Source organism: Ascidiella aspersa, chromosome 2, assembly GCF_963924565.1.
Source record: "Ascidiella aspersa chromosome 2, kaAscAspe10.2, whole genome shotgun sequence".
NCBI classification, from domain to species: Eukaryota; Metazoa; Chordata; class Ascidiacea; order Phlebobranchia; family Ascidiidae; genus Ascidiella; species Ascidiella aspersa.
Genome location: NC_139448.1, coordinates 13,550,764 through 13,565,663, shown reverse-complemented (window position 1 = coordinate 13,565,663; position 14,900 = coordinate 13,550,764). Strand labels below are relative to the sequence as shown.

The 14,900-nt window shown below is 35.0% G+C and overlaps 1 protein-coding gene across 1 annotated transcript; it reads left to right on the top strand.

Annotated features, from left to right (window-relative positions):
• Positions 1-4,951: 4,951 nt before the first annotated feature.
• On the top strand, positions 4,952-14,797 carry LOC146163815 (alpha-mannosidase 2C1-like). Its single transcript, XM_083382745.1, has 23 exons — positions 4,952-5,145; positions 5,358-5,480; positions 5,602-5,802; positions 6,615-6,792; positions 7,095-7,290; positions 7,414-7,520; positions 7,798-7,908; positions 8,279-8,488; positions 8,565-8,602; positions 8,793-8,850; positions 9,008-9,099; positions 9,194-9,371; positions 9,699-9,875; positions 10,031-10,202; positions 10,395-10,483; positions 10,664-10,869; positions 11,015-11,171; positions 11,434-11,570; positions 11,888-12,004; positions 12,581-12,660; positions 13,337-13,493; positions 13,985-14,080; positions 14,317-14,797. The coding sequence occupies exons 1-23, from the start codon at positions 5,015-5,017 to the stop codon at positions 14,435-14,437; spliced, it is 3,132 nt and encodes a 1,043-aa protein (XP_083238871.1). The 5' UTR covers positions 4,952-5,014; the 3' UTR covers positions 14,438-14,797.
• Positions 14,798-14,900: the final 103 nt, after the last annotated feature.

Sequence of the window (14,900 nt, the reverse complement as noted above, 5' to 3'; positions counted from 1 at the left end):
CCTTGCGATCCTGTATATTTTCACCCGATTCGTCGGCAAATTTGGCTTAGCCATGCCACAGCATACTGCAATTTTGTCGCAAAGATAAGCCAAAGGAATATGATTTCCTGATTCCAGGATCACGTCTGTTAGCATAGAAAGAGAAATGCCTGATTCCCGTTGGATGGGGACTCCCCTTTACCTTTTTGCGACTGATACGCGGGAAAACGCGAATCTAGGCTAAAAGGCGCTTTTTTCAAGCAACATAATTTTATAAATTTTATTGGCGCTGGTCTAGAATCCTACAACGATTTTGCAGCTTTTGCGCGGCTGTAATTCCTGTAATAACGTTATTTGTAAAATTAGCGCGACTGATAATGGAGTACAAGAATGAAAACCGTTATCGCGAAGAAAGTTTTGCGCGTTTGAGCGATTTTTAGGAGAGGGGTTGGTAGCCGAGGTCGCATATACGGGCGTTTATGTCGCATATACGGGCGCTTGTAGGTCGCATATACGGGCGGAGATGTCGCATATACGGGCGTTCGCATTATGTCGCATATACGGGCGAATTTTTCTACCGAACATACTGTGTGGTGTAAGGCGTCGGAATGGCGTTCGAATAAAATTTAGTTGGTCATTATAAAATGTTTGTGTTGCCTGACAGTTATGACGTCATATTATGTCTTCATCGTGACGTCACACTAATCTAGTAGTGTAGTAAATAACCCTTATATTTGGCTATAGGTCGCATATACGGGCGTTCGCATAATGTCGCATATACGGGCGAATTTCTCTACCGAACTTACTGTGTGGTGTAAGGCGTCGGAATGGCGTTCGAATAAAATTTAGTTGGTCATTATAAAATGTTTGTGTTGCCTGACAGTTATGACGTCATATTATGTCTTCATCGTGACGTCACACTAATCTAGTAGTGTAGTAAATAACCCTTATATTTGGCTATAGGTCGCATATACGGGCGTTCGCATAATGTCGCATATACGGGCGAATTTCTCTACCGAACATACTGTGTGGTGTAAGGCGTCGGAATGGCGTTCGAATAAATTTCAGTTGGTCATTATAAAATGTTTGTGTTGCCTGACAGTTATGACGTCATATTATGTCTTCATCGTGACGTCACACTAATCTAGTAGTGTAGTAAATAACCCTTATATTTGGCTATAGGTCGCATATACGGGCGTTCGCATAATGTCGCATATACGGGCGAATTTCTCTACCGAACTTACTGTGTGGTGTAAGGCGTCGGAATGGCGTTCGAATAAAATTTAGTTGGTCATTATAAAATGTTTGTGTTGCCTGACAGTTATGACGTCATATTATGTCTTCATCGTGACGTCACACTAATCTAGTAGTGTAGTAAATTACCCATATATTTGGCTAGGTCGCATATACGGGCGTTCGCATAATGTCGCATATACGGGCGAATTTCTCTACCGAACATACTGTGTGGTTTAAGGCGTCAAAACGGCGTTCGAATAAATTTTAGTTGGCCATTATGAAGTGTTTGTGTTGCCTGACAGTCATGACGTCATATCATGTCTTCATCGTAACGTCACACTCATCAAGTGCTGTAGTAAATAGCTCATATTTGGCTAGGTCGCATATACGGGCGTTCGCATAATGTCGCACATACGGGCGAATTTCTCAACCGAACATACTGTGTGGTGTAAGGCGTCAAAACGGCATTCGAATAATTTTTTTAACTTAAAATTAAATAAATTCATTTTTTATGTTCCTAATCCTTCTTGTCACTTCAGTCGCTGTCCTCAATAGAAACACTGTGTTTAATGAAAAAATCTAGTTTGATATATACTACGCCTGTTATTTATTTTACATTTACTTATCTGTTGTTTTAAACATACAAATAGCCTCCCGCAAGTGAGTATACTATTATTATTGCAATATCGTTGCGTTCTTTTTTGGATTTCGCGGTATTTTATTTTACGTTTTACAGTATTTGTTTAGTAATTGTTTTCTTTAAATAAAAGATTATACGATTTTGCTGCCAAATTTTGGATTGGCTCGCTGTATATCGAAATTTACCATGGAGACAAAGCCATATTTTATGACGGTCAGCTAACCGACAAGAAATCAAGCAAAATGTGAAATACATTACCAGAACAAAAATCGAATGTATGATGTAACAAAATAACCTTATATAAACCGTTTGCTAATTTATAGTCTTATTTTATAGTTTTGTTTATATTTTTTATTTATCCAATACAAATGTATTTTGAGCAGGGAGTCGAACCGGAACCGAACCGGAACTTTATGAACCGGTTTTGGGTCAATTTTTTCCGAACCGTAACCGAACCTGAACCGGTTTTTATAAGATTTTAAGGAGCCGAACCGGAACTGAACCGAATAATTTGAAAGTACCTGAACCTTAACCGAACCCGAACCTATAAACAAAAGCGGTTCGCTCCAGCATGACGTCACAACTTCTATTTTAGTCAAGTTCGCCATGTTCGAAATTTTATGAAAGAAATATGAACATTGAATAAAAAAATCGTTCATTTTTTTTTTTTAGACATTTCAATATTGAGTTGACTGTTTTTTCAATAAGTCACGGAACTTAGATTAAATGAATTACAATTCAAAGATTATTCTCTACATTTATCGACCCATATTTTGAGATTTAGCGCAAATTATTTTGTATCTGAACCGGAACTTTATGAACCGGTTTTGAAATAACGATTGTCGAACCGGAGCTGAACCGGAACTTTTAAATTACTCCGAACCGAAACCGGAACTGAACCGGATTTTCGAAAAATCCTTGAACGCGAACCGAACCTGAACCGGAAAAGTCAAACGGTTCGACTCCCTGATTTCGAGTGTGTTAATTGGCAGCTGCTGTATTTTGTTAGCAAGAATCGTTAGGACCGTCAGTATTACAGTATGGTAATTTACTACACCACTAGATTAGTGTGGCGTAATTACGAAGACATAATATGACGTCATAACTGTCAGGCAACACAAACACCTTATAATGACCAACTAAAATTTATTCGAACGCCGTTTTGACGCCTTAAACCACACAGTGTGTTCAGTAGAGAAATTCGCCCGCATATGCGACATTATGCGAACGCCCGTATATGCGACCTAGCCAAATATATGGGAATTTACTACACCACTAGATTAGTGTGACGTCACGATGAAAACATAATATGACGTCATAACTGTCAGGCAATTCAAACATTTTATAATGGCCAACTAAAATTTATTGGAACGCCATTCCGACGCCTTACACCACACAGTATGTTCGGTAGAGAAATTCGCCCGTATATGCGACATTATGCGAACGCCCGCATATGCGACCTAGCCAAATATATGGGAATTTACTACACCACTAGATTAGTGTGACGTCACCATGAAAACATGATATGATGTCATAACTGTCAGGCAATTAAAACATTTTATAATGGCCAACTAAAATTTATTCGAACGCCGTTTTGACGCCTTAAACCACACAGTATGTTCAGTAGACAAATTCGCCCGTATATGCGACATTATGCGAACGCCCGTATATGCGACCTAGCCAAATATGAGCTATTTACTACAGAACTTGATGAGAGTGACGTTACGATGAAGACATGATATGACGTCATAACTGTCAGGCAACACAAACACTTCATAATGGCCTACTAAAATCTGATAGAACGCCATTCCGACGCCTTACACCACACAGTATGTTCGGTAGAGAAATTCGCCCGTATATGCGACATTATGCGAACGCCCGTATATGCGACATCTCCGCCCGTATATGCGACCTACCCTGATGGACAGCAGGACAAAAGCATAAAAATATTGGTTAGTTGAAATAGGGATTTTCCCTAAAATTAACTTTTGGTTGTTACGTATGACCAGGGAGTCGAACCGTTTGACTTTTCCGGTTCAGGTTCGGTTCGGGTTCACGGATTTTTTCGGAATCCGGTTCAGTTCCGGTTTCGGTTCGGAGGAATTTAAAAGTTCCGGTTCAGCTCCGGTTCGACCATCGTTATTTCAAAACCGGTTCATAAAGTTCCGGTTCACATAGAATATATAATTTGCGTTAAATCTCAAAATGTGGGTCGATAAATGTAGAGAATAATGTTTGAATTGTAAGTCATTTAATCTAAGTTACGTGACTTATTAAAAAAACAGCAACTCATTATTCAAATATCTAAAAAATAAAAAATCAACGATTTTTTCATTCAATATTCATATTTTTTTCATAAAATTTCGAACATGGCGTAACTTGACTCTGTAAAATAGAAGTTGTGACGTCATGCAGGAGCGAACCGCTTTTATTTACAGGTTCGGGTTCGGTTAAGGTTCAGGTACTTTCAAATGATTCGGTTCAGTTCCGGTTCGGCTCCTTAAAATCTTATAAAAACCGGTTCAGGTTCGGTTACGGTTCGGATAAAATTGACCCAAAACCGGTTCATAAAGTTCCGGTTCGGTTCCGGTTCGACTCCCTGCGTATGACTCAAATTTTAGTTAACGGCAGTCTGTTTATTTAATGTTGTGAAAAGTGGCATCTTGTACTATTCCACTGTAATCCTAAATACAGCTTTGCAGGCAATTATGAAAACGAAAATTTCTTAGAAAGTTCGCACTTTTGAAAATTATAAGATATAAAATCTGATCTAGAATCCTACCACATTTATTTTAACAGTAACGAAACAAGTTGTCAAAGGTAAAATTGCAAGCAAATGCATAAAAATGTTAGAATAAAGACAATACCAATACTTGACCCAACTAAACCCAAACGCTAACTCTCACCGTAAGCCAAATATTGTTAGCAACATAAACCCCCAGACGAAAATGTGGTAGGTTTCTAGACCAGCGCCGTTTGTTGCTCTATATTATAGCAGCTCATTACAATAAAAGTCAATAGTGGGTTTCAACAATGTTGGATTAACTTTTTAAGTATCTTATCAACACTTTAAATAATATTTTAAACGAAGAAAGATTCTTCTTAATTGTTTGCAATGGCAACTAACAGAAAACTGTAAATGTAAAGTTGTTAGTCAACATGATAAAAATGGGCAGTAATGGCGATGGTCCCTTTCACCATGTTGTATCAAAACACAAAAGATCCGTTTTGGAAAGAATTGAAAAATTCGTATCGGAGCACCATTTTACAGATTCGAACATCTTTGGAAGGCAAGAAAAACATTAATATTTTTTGGCAAACAATATTTTTTGTATATGCAAGCAAAAACAAATTAATAATTTTACCTTTTAATCTATTCCTAATTGTTCCAACAAACTTTAACAAACACTATGACCAGCTTCTAAGAAAATTTATGTAATTTAAGTAAATAAAATTAGAATTTATTTTATAACGTATTTTATTTAGTTTTACATGTTTACAGAATCTACAAAGTAAGAAAAGACGTTGAAGAGATATGTCACTTTGGACCAACTGACAGATTTCCAGAAGATGTAAAAAAGTTTAATTTTTTGCCAACCACAGTTGGTGAATCATTTGGTCCAACGTAATAATGTTTTCATATAATTTTAGTATGTGGTGAAGGGTGATTTTGTTTGTAGACTTGTTTTCTTGAATTTATAAAACACATTTTTCATAGAAAGTACTACATATTTCAATGCCTTTAGATTTAGCACACATTGGTTCAAGTTGGAGTTTCAGGTGCCACAAACTTGGTCAAATGAGGAAGTCCACCTATTATGGGACTCTGGATGTGAAGCTATGCTGTGGCACAATGACAAGCCAGTCTTTAGCTTTTCATCCACTCAAGAAAGTGGCGTTTTAAAAACATATTGTTTGACCAAATCTCTTACTTCTGCACAAAACAGGTTCATTTATTTTTGTTAGTGTAAATAATTATAGGTTATACATTGTTGTTATACTTCTAAAGCAAGATGAAAATACAAATTATGCATATATTAAAGTCATGATGTGTGGTTTAAAGCAACAAATATGTTTGTACAATAGGTTCGCACCTGTTTATGTTCGCATCCCATTGAAGTTCACAAAAAAAATTATGGGTTTATTAAACCACCTACCTTAATTTGGGCTGAAAATATTCTAAGGAACATTTAAGTCTATTATACTAATATCCTGCTTGAGTTTGCACATCTTGAAACTCCGTACCTTCATTTCTCCACCGTGGCCCTCGCTCCCTAGAGGGGCCAGTTAAACTCTAATTTGGGACTTCAGAACGTCCCTTGAACTACTGTCCGTAACATATTTTTTATGAAATGTTAACAGAAGAGGGTTCACAAAGTGATGAGAGCCCATAAAAGGGAGTCCACTATTCATAAAAGGTTGAGAACGACTATGTTACTATCAGCTTCGAATCGTTGCATTAGCCCTAATTAGCAGCGTTATCGATTGGGTGATTTGTGCCTTAAATTACTTAATGATACACATTACACTTTATTAGTAATGCAGAATTATTAAGTTCGCACCTACTGCATAATGTTGCATAAACTGCCCAGGTTCAAGTTGTGAACTTTACTAGAATGGTACTGTATTGTGTTCAAGGCAAAATAGTTTCATTTATTGGCAAGAGATCACTTTAATCGAAAATATCATCTGTTGTTTTTCTGTGGGTCGAGGAATAACAAATTTGCATTAAGTTAAATGACAATTTATCAATTAACAGTTACACCTATTTGGTTGAAATGGCTTGCAATCGTGAACTGGGCGAGGGCAAAGATGGAATGATAAATGCCCCTGATATGAACAAAACCTTTGGATTAAAACAAGTCCAACTTGTCGTTGTTGACAGGGAAGCATACTCAGCATATGTCGACCTTTGCGTTCTTTATGATATTGCAAAGGTATTTTTTATGGTTTTAGTAGGTCAATGAAAACTCACTTTTAGTTTAATATTTTTTTGCAACTTTATACATTATTGTGTAGTTATATTTTTTTCTTTAGTGTAATAAAGATAAATGGTTGCAAGAAACAAAATATCATAAAAATGTTATTACAAGAATTATTAAATAATTTTATATACTTATTTGTTTATATCTGTACTAAAGGTATAAATATATATAGTTGGACACAATTTTGATCATATTTAATATATTGTTTTGTTCATTTATTTTATAGTTTTTTTAAAAAATTCCATGTGTTTTAGAGCTTACCAGATGACAGTCAAAGGGGCCTGGAAGCAATGTATGCTGCAAATGAAATAATAAACAAATTGGTCTGTGGAAATTTTTCCATCAACTCCTATGAAACTTCTAAAAATATTTCAGCAAAATACTTTTCTCAGTCCAATGCCACTTCCCAACACATTGTGCATGCAATAGGACATTGCCACATTGATTCAGGTGTGCAAGTTTCCTAATACAACTGAATTGTAATTAATGTACCTGAAGATACTTTTACCTCTTGTATGTCCTATTTTGATGTATATTGTTTATCAGTTGAATACTAAGCAAACTTTTTTATAGCTTGGCTGTGGCCATATGCTGAGACAGTCAGAAAATGTGCACGAAGTTGGATTTCCCAAATTGGTATTATGAAGCAAAATCCAGAATTCAAGTTTGTTTGTTCGCAGGTTTGCCAGTTCATAATAAATAATATAAATATAGTGTGTACAGATACAGTAGGGGTCCTAATTTTATTAAAATAAATTGACACCTATAAACGTGGAATAAGCACTGGTTAATTGAGTTGAAAAATAAGTTTTATATCTGGTTTTGCTTCATTATGTATGTCTATTTATATTAGCTAATATTATAGTACTAAAGTATACTTATTTAATATTTTAATAAATAGACAAATTTCAATTTCACAAACAAAATAATCGAATACTCACCTTTTTCTTTTTAAAGGCACAACAGTTTGACTGGGTTAAAAATCATTATCCGAACATATATCAAGAATTAAAAACTTTTGTTAAAAAGAAGCAGTTTATACCAGTTGGAGGAACCTGGGTGGAAATGGTAGCTATTCCAGTTATTTAATGCCACATTATATTGTTCATGGACAATTTATTGAGCAAAAACATTTTAATAATTTTCAAATAAATTAAAAAAACAACTAATGATTTGCCAATAGGTATATCTTCGTTAGTATTTTGAACATAGTTAATATTTGTATTTAAACCAAAAATTATTGCTAAACTTTTCTGTAAAGTAAGTCCTCCTATGTAAAATTCACCTTTTGTACATGATTAAAAAGAATAGTTAAAAGTTAAAACCTATCATTTTATCATTTTCACTAATATTCAAGGTATTTCTCTTACAACAATAAGAATAATAATTGTTGAATGTAGTGGCTTATTGATTACTTTTGTTATTTGCCTGTTTAAAGGATGGTAATGTACCCAGTGGCGAAGCAATGATACAACAGTTTTACTATGGTCAAAAGTTCTTTCGCAGTGAGTTTGGTATAACTTGTGATGAATTTTGGCTTCCTGACACTTTTGGTTACTCTGCAAATCTGCCACAAATTATGAAAGAGTCGGAAATAAAATATTTTCTCACCCAGAAACTTTCCTGGAGCTTGGTCAATAAGTTTCCAGTAAATATACATGTGTTTTAAAATTTTTAAAACTTAAAAATAAAAATTAGTTTAATTCAAATCTTTAAACTTTCAGCATCATACTTTCTTTTGGGAGGGTATTGATGGTACAAGGTAAGTTAAAAAGTGGCTTGTAATTTATGAGGTATGTGGCATTTTTGGTACTATTCGTATTGTTTGCAGGCAAAATAGTGTAGTACTAAATACAATTCGTAATGAATAATATAAATATGGTCAGAAATAATAAAAAAATATGGTGTATGTTTCAACTATAGTATATTTAAAAAAAACATCTTTTTTTTAGGCAACTGACTCATTTTCCACCAGGAGATTCATATGGAATGGCAATGCAAGCAAAAGAGGTGTGTATATAACAAAACGAAAATTATTTAAATATAACAGTATTGTTAATCCTGTTTGCATTAAACTATAAAAGTAATAGTAAATCTGATAATATAATATAAGTTCCGATGGTGATAGCATTTATGTTTTAGTTACAATCATGGCTATTTTTTGTAGTTGCTCCAAACAATGAACAATCACTCAGACAAAGGAAGGTCAAATGCATCCATGTTTTTGTTCGGATATGGAGATGGAGGAGGTGGTCCAAGGTAATTATTCTCACGACACAGCATTTAAAAAAACCCACCCAATGTAACTTGACTTGTTGGTTAAAATTGTTGTATCTTATATTCTGGTGTGTAGAGAGTCCATGTTGGACCGGTTTAAGCGCTTAGAAGATTGCGCTGGATTGCCTAGGGTCAAGATGTCAACTCCAAAAGAATTTTTTGGTGAGGTGGAGTCAGATGCTCATAAGTTATGCACTTGGGTCGGAGAATTGTTTCTGGAACTTCACAACGGAACTTACACAAGTCAGGCTGAGGTATACACTGTTAGCAAAAGCAGAAAAAAGTTTAATACTTTTTAGTTTAATTGTAGGTAAAGCACAATCAAATGTTTCACCATATAATAAACATTATTGTTAACTGATGAATACAGGCCATTAAGACGGCTGAAGTGATTTGAACTAATGTAAATTGATTTAGCCATGTATTTGATAACCTTTTGTGGCTAGTAAAATTGACTATAATTCTAAAAATGTGTATAGTAGAACTACAACGTTTCATAACATTTAGTTACTTCTTGACGAAGAGTGGCTTTAAGATATTACTATAAAGTCGCTAGCTTCATTTATTTACAATATATTTAGATAAAGAAGCAAAATCGTAGGTCGGAATGCCTTTTGCACGACATTGAATTCTTGGCAAGTCTTGCTATAACTTTTGATGAAAAATATAAGCACCCTGATTGTGAGTTGGAACGTTTATGGAAATTGCTTTTGCTCAATCAATTTCATGATGTATTGCCAGGCACATCAATTGAAATGGTATTTATTTCAAATAATAAAAACATACCGGTGGTAGCTAAAAAATAGACATAAGTTGTTAGACTTAATTCCTCCACCACCAAGTTTAATTTCCTACAAACTGTATGCTTTAATTGCTAAAACTTCTAGTTGGTTTAATATATTCTTGTAAAAAGGTAAACCAAGATGCACACAAATACTATAAGGACATTGCTAAAAGTGGACAAGATCTTTTTCACAATGCACTTGTTAACACTGTTAACCGATCAAAGTCTATTGGTCAATATTGTGCTGTAAATACTCTTTCTTGGCCAAGAAAAGAAGTGATGAAAATAAATGGAAAACTGGGTAAGCCTTTCAATATTTAAATAAAGTAATCAAATGACTTTTTTTAGCAAAGTTAATATAAATTTAAAATTATTACAATCAAACTTTGTCTAAACAAACAAATATTAACTGACACTTGTGACTTCAAATAGCACATTGGTACTACCATTTAGGATTTTTTTGATTTTTTAACATAATACATTTTATTGTCAGCAATTGTTTCTTCACCTTCACTTGGCTTTGCCTCCGTAAACATTGAAACCATTTCAACATGTCTTCATTCTGCAGAAATCACCATGCATGTAAGTTTTATTCAAAATTATCGAATTACATTTATGACGTGAATAGCATGTATGTCATTGTTTCAATGTGCATAATTCAATTTTATGAACACATAATAAAATACAGTGATTAGGTATAAATGTTTGAGATTTATCGATCAAAAAATTAAAAAAACATGTAGAAATATGACATTCTTTTAGGACAGTGGAAATGTTTCTATGAAAAACGGCCACATTAGCTGTGAGGTAGACCCAGTTGGAAGAATTAGGAGCCTCTGTAGTTTATATGGCGACCAATCTGAAGAGTGCATAAGCGAAGGTTTTTGTGCCAACCAGTTTGTCATCTTTGACGATGTTCCACTCTACTGGGACGCTTGGGATGTTATGGAATATCATTTGGAAACTAGGTTTATTTTTGTTTGTAATTTAACTTTTAAAGAAATTCCGTTTTATTTGCGGTGTTTAATTTTGGCTCACTCATGTTACCCCTTTTCATTTCATAAAAAGTAATGCAGCTTTAAGTCTTTAATGTAAACTGTATTGATATTTAAGGATTGCTGTCGAAAAAGTGTCCAAAACACTAGAAGTGTGCGAAAATTCTCCACTACGGGTTGCTTGCAAATTTACTTTGACCATAAGTGAAAAAAGCTCGATTACCCAAACCATATCTCTGGATGCCGACAGCCCTGTACTCAAATTTAACACTGAGGTAAGAGGCATATGGTTGTCTGTTGTATTTGCAATAAACTTTACCGGGGAATTTAGTTATTATATCCCAATTGAGTTGTTATATACTACTATTTATTACATTTGTGTTTTTCCTACTAAAGATAGCCCGAAATTGCCTTATGGTGTATTTTTTTAAGATAGTAAGTAAAGCTGCTTTTTTTCTTAAAGATCATAACTTAATAGTAAAAGCTAAGTAGCCTATAGGTCGTTTTGCTAAAAAAATACAACGTTTGGGTCTTCAGGTTGACTGGCACGAAAGTCACAAATTCCTTAAAGTGGAATTTCCTTTGAACGTTCGTTCCCCCAGAGCCACTTACGAGATACAGTTTGGACACATTGAGCGGCCGACACACCAAAACACAACCTGGGAAACTGCAAAGTAGGTTGATTATTAAAAAAACGAAACCTGGCTTACTTTCTCCACAGATAAACAGTTAAAACGTTTAAAAAAAATATATTATATTTGCTATGCGGCAAGTTGTAGTTACTATGCCGTAGTTACGTATAAACCTCTTAAAGCGTAGAGTGCACATCGCCAAAATTCTGATTTTATGCAAAAAGCTTGGTATATTTTCGCTCTGCTTTGCCTCTCAATCTATGACAACCAGAAGATTTTTCTACAGAATATTATTTAAGATAAAAGGCCAAAAGTTGATCCCTTATCGGTGAGGCACTGGTGTTATTCATATTTTTCAGGTACGAGGTGTGGGCTCATAAATGGTGCGACCTTTCCCAGCATAACCTTGGGGTTGCCCTCCTTAACGACTCGAAGTACGGCTGTTCCGCCTTTGGCAACCTACTGCGACTTTCCCTGTAAGTAGCGGACACGACGTTTCGGAGTTTGCTTTCGCCAACTTCAAAGCGATTAAGTCGTACATTTGACAGTGTTGTAAATAAGTCATTTGTGAAATAACTCAAGTCCAAGTCAATTGTTTTCTCAAAAAAAATGTCATGTCGCAGTCCCAAGTCATCTGTTGCCCAAGCCAAGTTCAAGTCAAGTCCTTTTTAGAGGAAGGCATCTCCAATTCAAGTTACTGACATAATGATATTAGAACGACAAACCATGAAAATTGGTAAACTTGTTCGATTATGAACAATATTTCAACTAAAGAATAACAAAAAACAACATTCTGCAGTCTAATCGTTTTAGGTGCAAAATTTGACATAAACAGCTCAATTTTATAATAAAATTTTGAATGAAAACACTTAATTCCAACCCAAGTCAGTTGACTCAATGACTTAATTTCAAGTCAAGTCATTTACTTTAGTTGCTTATTCGACATGGCCTGGTAAACATGGAAACAGTACACAAGTTTCTCAGATGTACTTTAAAGGCTTCCAATTTGCATTACCGATGAACTACGGTGTGACCTAATATTTTTCTTGCAGTCTCCGATCGCCGAAAGCACCCGACGCCAATGCTGACATGGGACAACACAGCTTTACGTACGCGCTCATGCCGCACCAAGGTTGGTATTTGGGCCTGAACAATAAAAATTGGCTTGCGACAATACAATAAAGGCACGGCAGACCTCCATTTTCTATTACCCAGTCAGGTCGAGTTTTGCCGAAATTACCGACGAGTATTACCGTTACTAAATATTCAACTGAATGTTACAATTGCCTTTTAAACAAGTTTATTTTTAAATTTAGTTTAGCCAAAATATAGAAAATTGTAAGACACATATATAAGCCATTTGATAAACCGCTTTTCTATATTATTTGTTTTAAGATAGGCCCAAAGTAAATTAATTTTTTGTTTTAAACAAATATTTAACGCCCACTGCTAAAAAAAGAACGTAGCTTACTATCATCGGTGAATACTGAACTTAGTAATTTTATAATTAGCCTACTATTATACCTGCGATGTTTATGTAATTTGCTTATAGAAACTGACGATGCCAGTATAGACGAAATATATATTCCTTTAACAAAATATCTAATCCTGGTTTTACTCGGGTTTTTAAACTTGGAGTTTTTTGATCATATAAGGTCGTTTACAGTCAAAGCAAATGGAATGGTCATTCATTTTCTATGTGCATCTGATAAGGCACAGTCTATTTACAAACAAACAAAAAATACAAGTTTCATATAGGCTATGCACCTTTTAAAATAATTTCTATATTACAAGTGAATTTATTCCAGGAACATTTCAATCGGCTGGGGTAATACGCGAGGCGTACAACTTGAATTACCCCATGCACATTACCGCTTGTGATCCGGAGCTAAAGCAGTTTGCGTTTCTTCAACTTTCGAGCGAGGCCGTGATCGTCGAAGCGTGCAAAAAATCGGATTGCCACAAGTTAGAACTATGCTTTACTTATTTATTTTCCATCGCGCAACTGAAAGCTCGTTTACAGTGAACGTATAAACAATTTCAACTTATAATCAGTGGCTTCTCACGATGTTGAAGATGACTAAAGATATATTCGAAACGTTCAAAATGATACCTACTTCTGTATGGGCTTTGATATTCTTAATACGTAATACCAAAACCTCCAACCATTATGCTCCAATTTCAACTTTGTTTTAAACTTTTGTTTGAAAATAGGCATAACACCATTAGTCCACACTACTTAGCACCTGATTTCAGAGCCCTTTCGAAGGTGTGGTGCGCGAACTATTATTTCGATTAGGGAAAAACACTAGCAACCTGCCATCATCTTGTAAGACTGTAGCGATATATTTTTCGAAACTAAGATTGGACTTTGTAAATATTTCATCTGTCTATCGATGAATGGCAGTGTTAGGTTAGCTTATAAAATTATACAACCGTGCTTTTTTTCTTAACAGGGATTCCATATTATTGCGGCTGTACGAAGCATTCGGAGGTGCAGCTAACAACGTGGAAATTGTCTTTCCAGATTTCAAATTGATAAGTGTAAAACGGTAAGCAAAAGCACGGGAAATATTTGACAATTTTGTGTGTTACATTTTAGCCCGCAGTGAATGTTTTATCCTTTGGCTTAGTTGGGGAGTAAGATACTTATTAAAATAAAAAGCTCTGCTTGTTATCAGACGGTTAAACTGACAAATTAAAAATAGAACACACCTATGAAACTCCTTTATCGGTATGAATGAAAAAACATTTACGTTTGTTAAAACTAAATATATTTTTTCGACAGATGCAACGCACTGGAGGACGTCAAAGAACAACTGAGAGTATCGGAAACTGGCAACTCCTTATTTATCAGCTTTAAGCCCTTTCAAATACGATCCATTTTAGTATCGTTAAAGCAAATCTAAGTTTTAACGTTGTTTCGCCAGCCGACCTTGACCATTGTGATTTAAATCAAAGCGTGTGCTGCTTTTCATTGCCGAAATCAACCGCTGGTTTTCTGTAGCTAATTCATAATACCTATCTGTCATTCTGCACTTCAACGTGTTTAGCACTGCTTCCCAACTCGGGTTCATGGAACCCTAATCGTCCATAGTTGTTGATACTTAGTGGCGATAAAGTTTATGCTGTTTAAAACAGTTTCCTATGAATTTCGTTGCGTAGCAATTATTGTAATAGCAGTTGTGTACACTTTCACGTATCGCATTTAGATGTAGCTCTTGGAATGTGCTTTTTACTTTAATAAACATGGCGGTGCATAAAATGGGTATAGAGAAGCCCTGGTGTAAATCAAAACATTTTATAGATCAAGCGGGAATAGTTATTGCTAAACTCTAACCTTGCCTCATGCGCCTGGTGCTAAACTGTTTA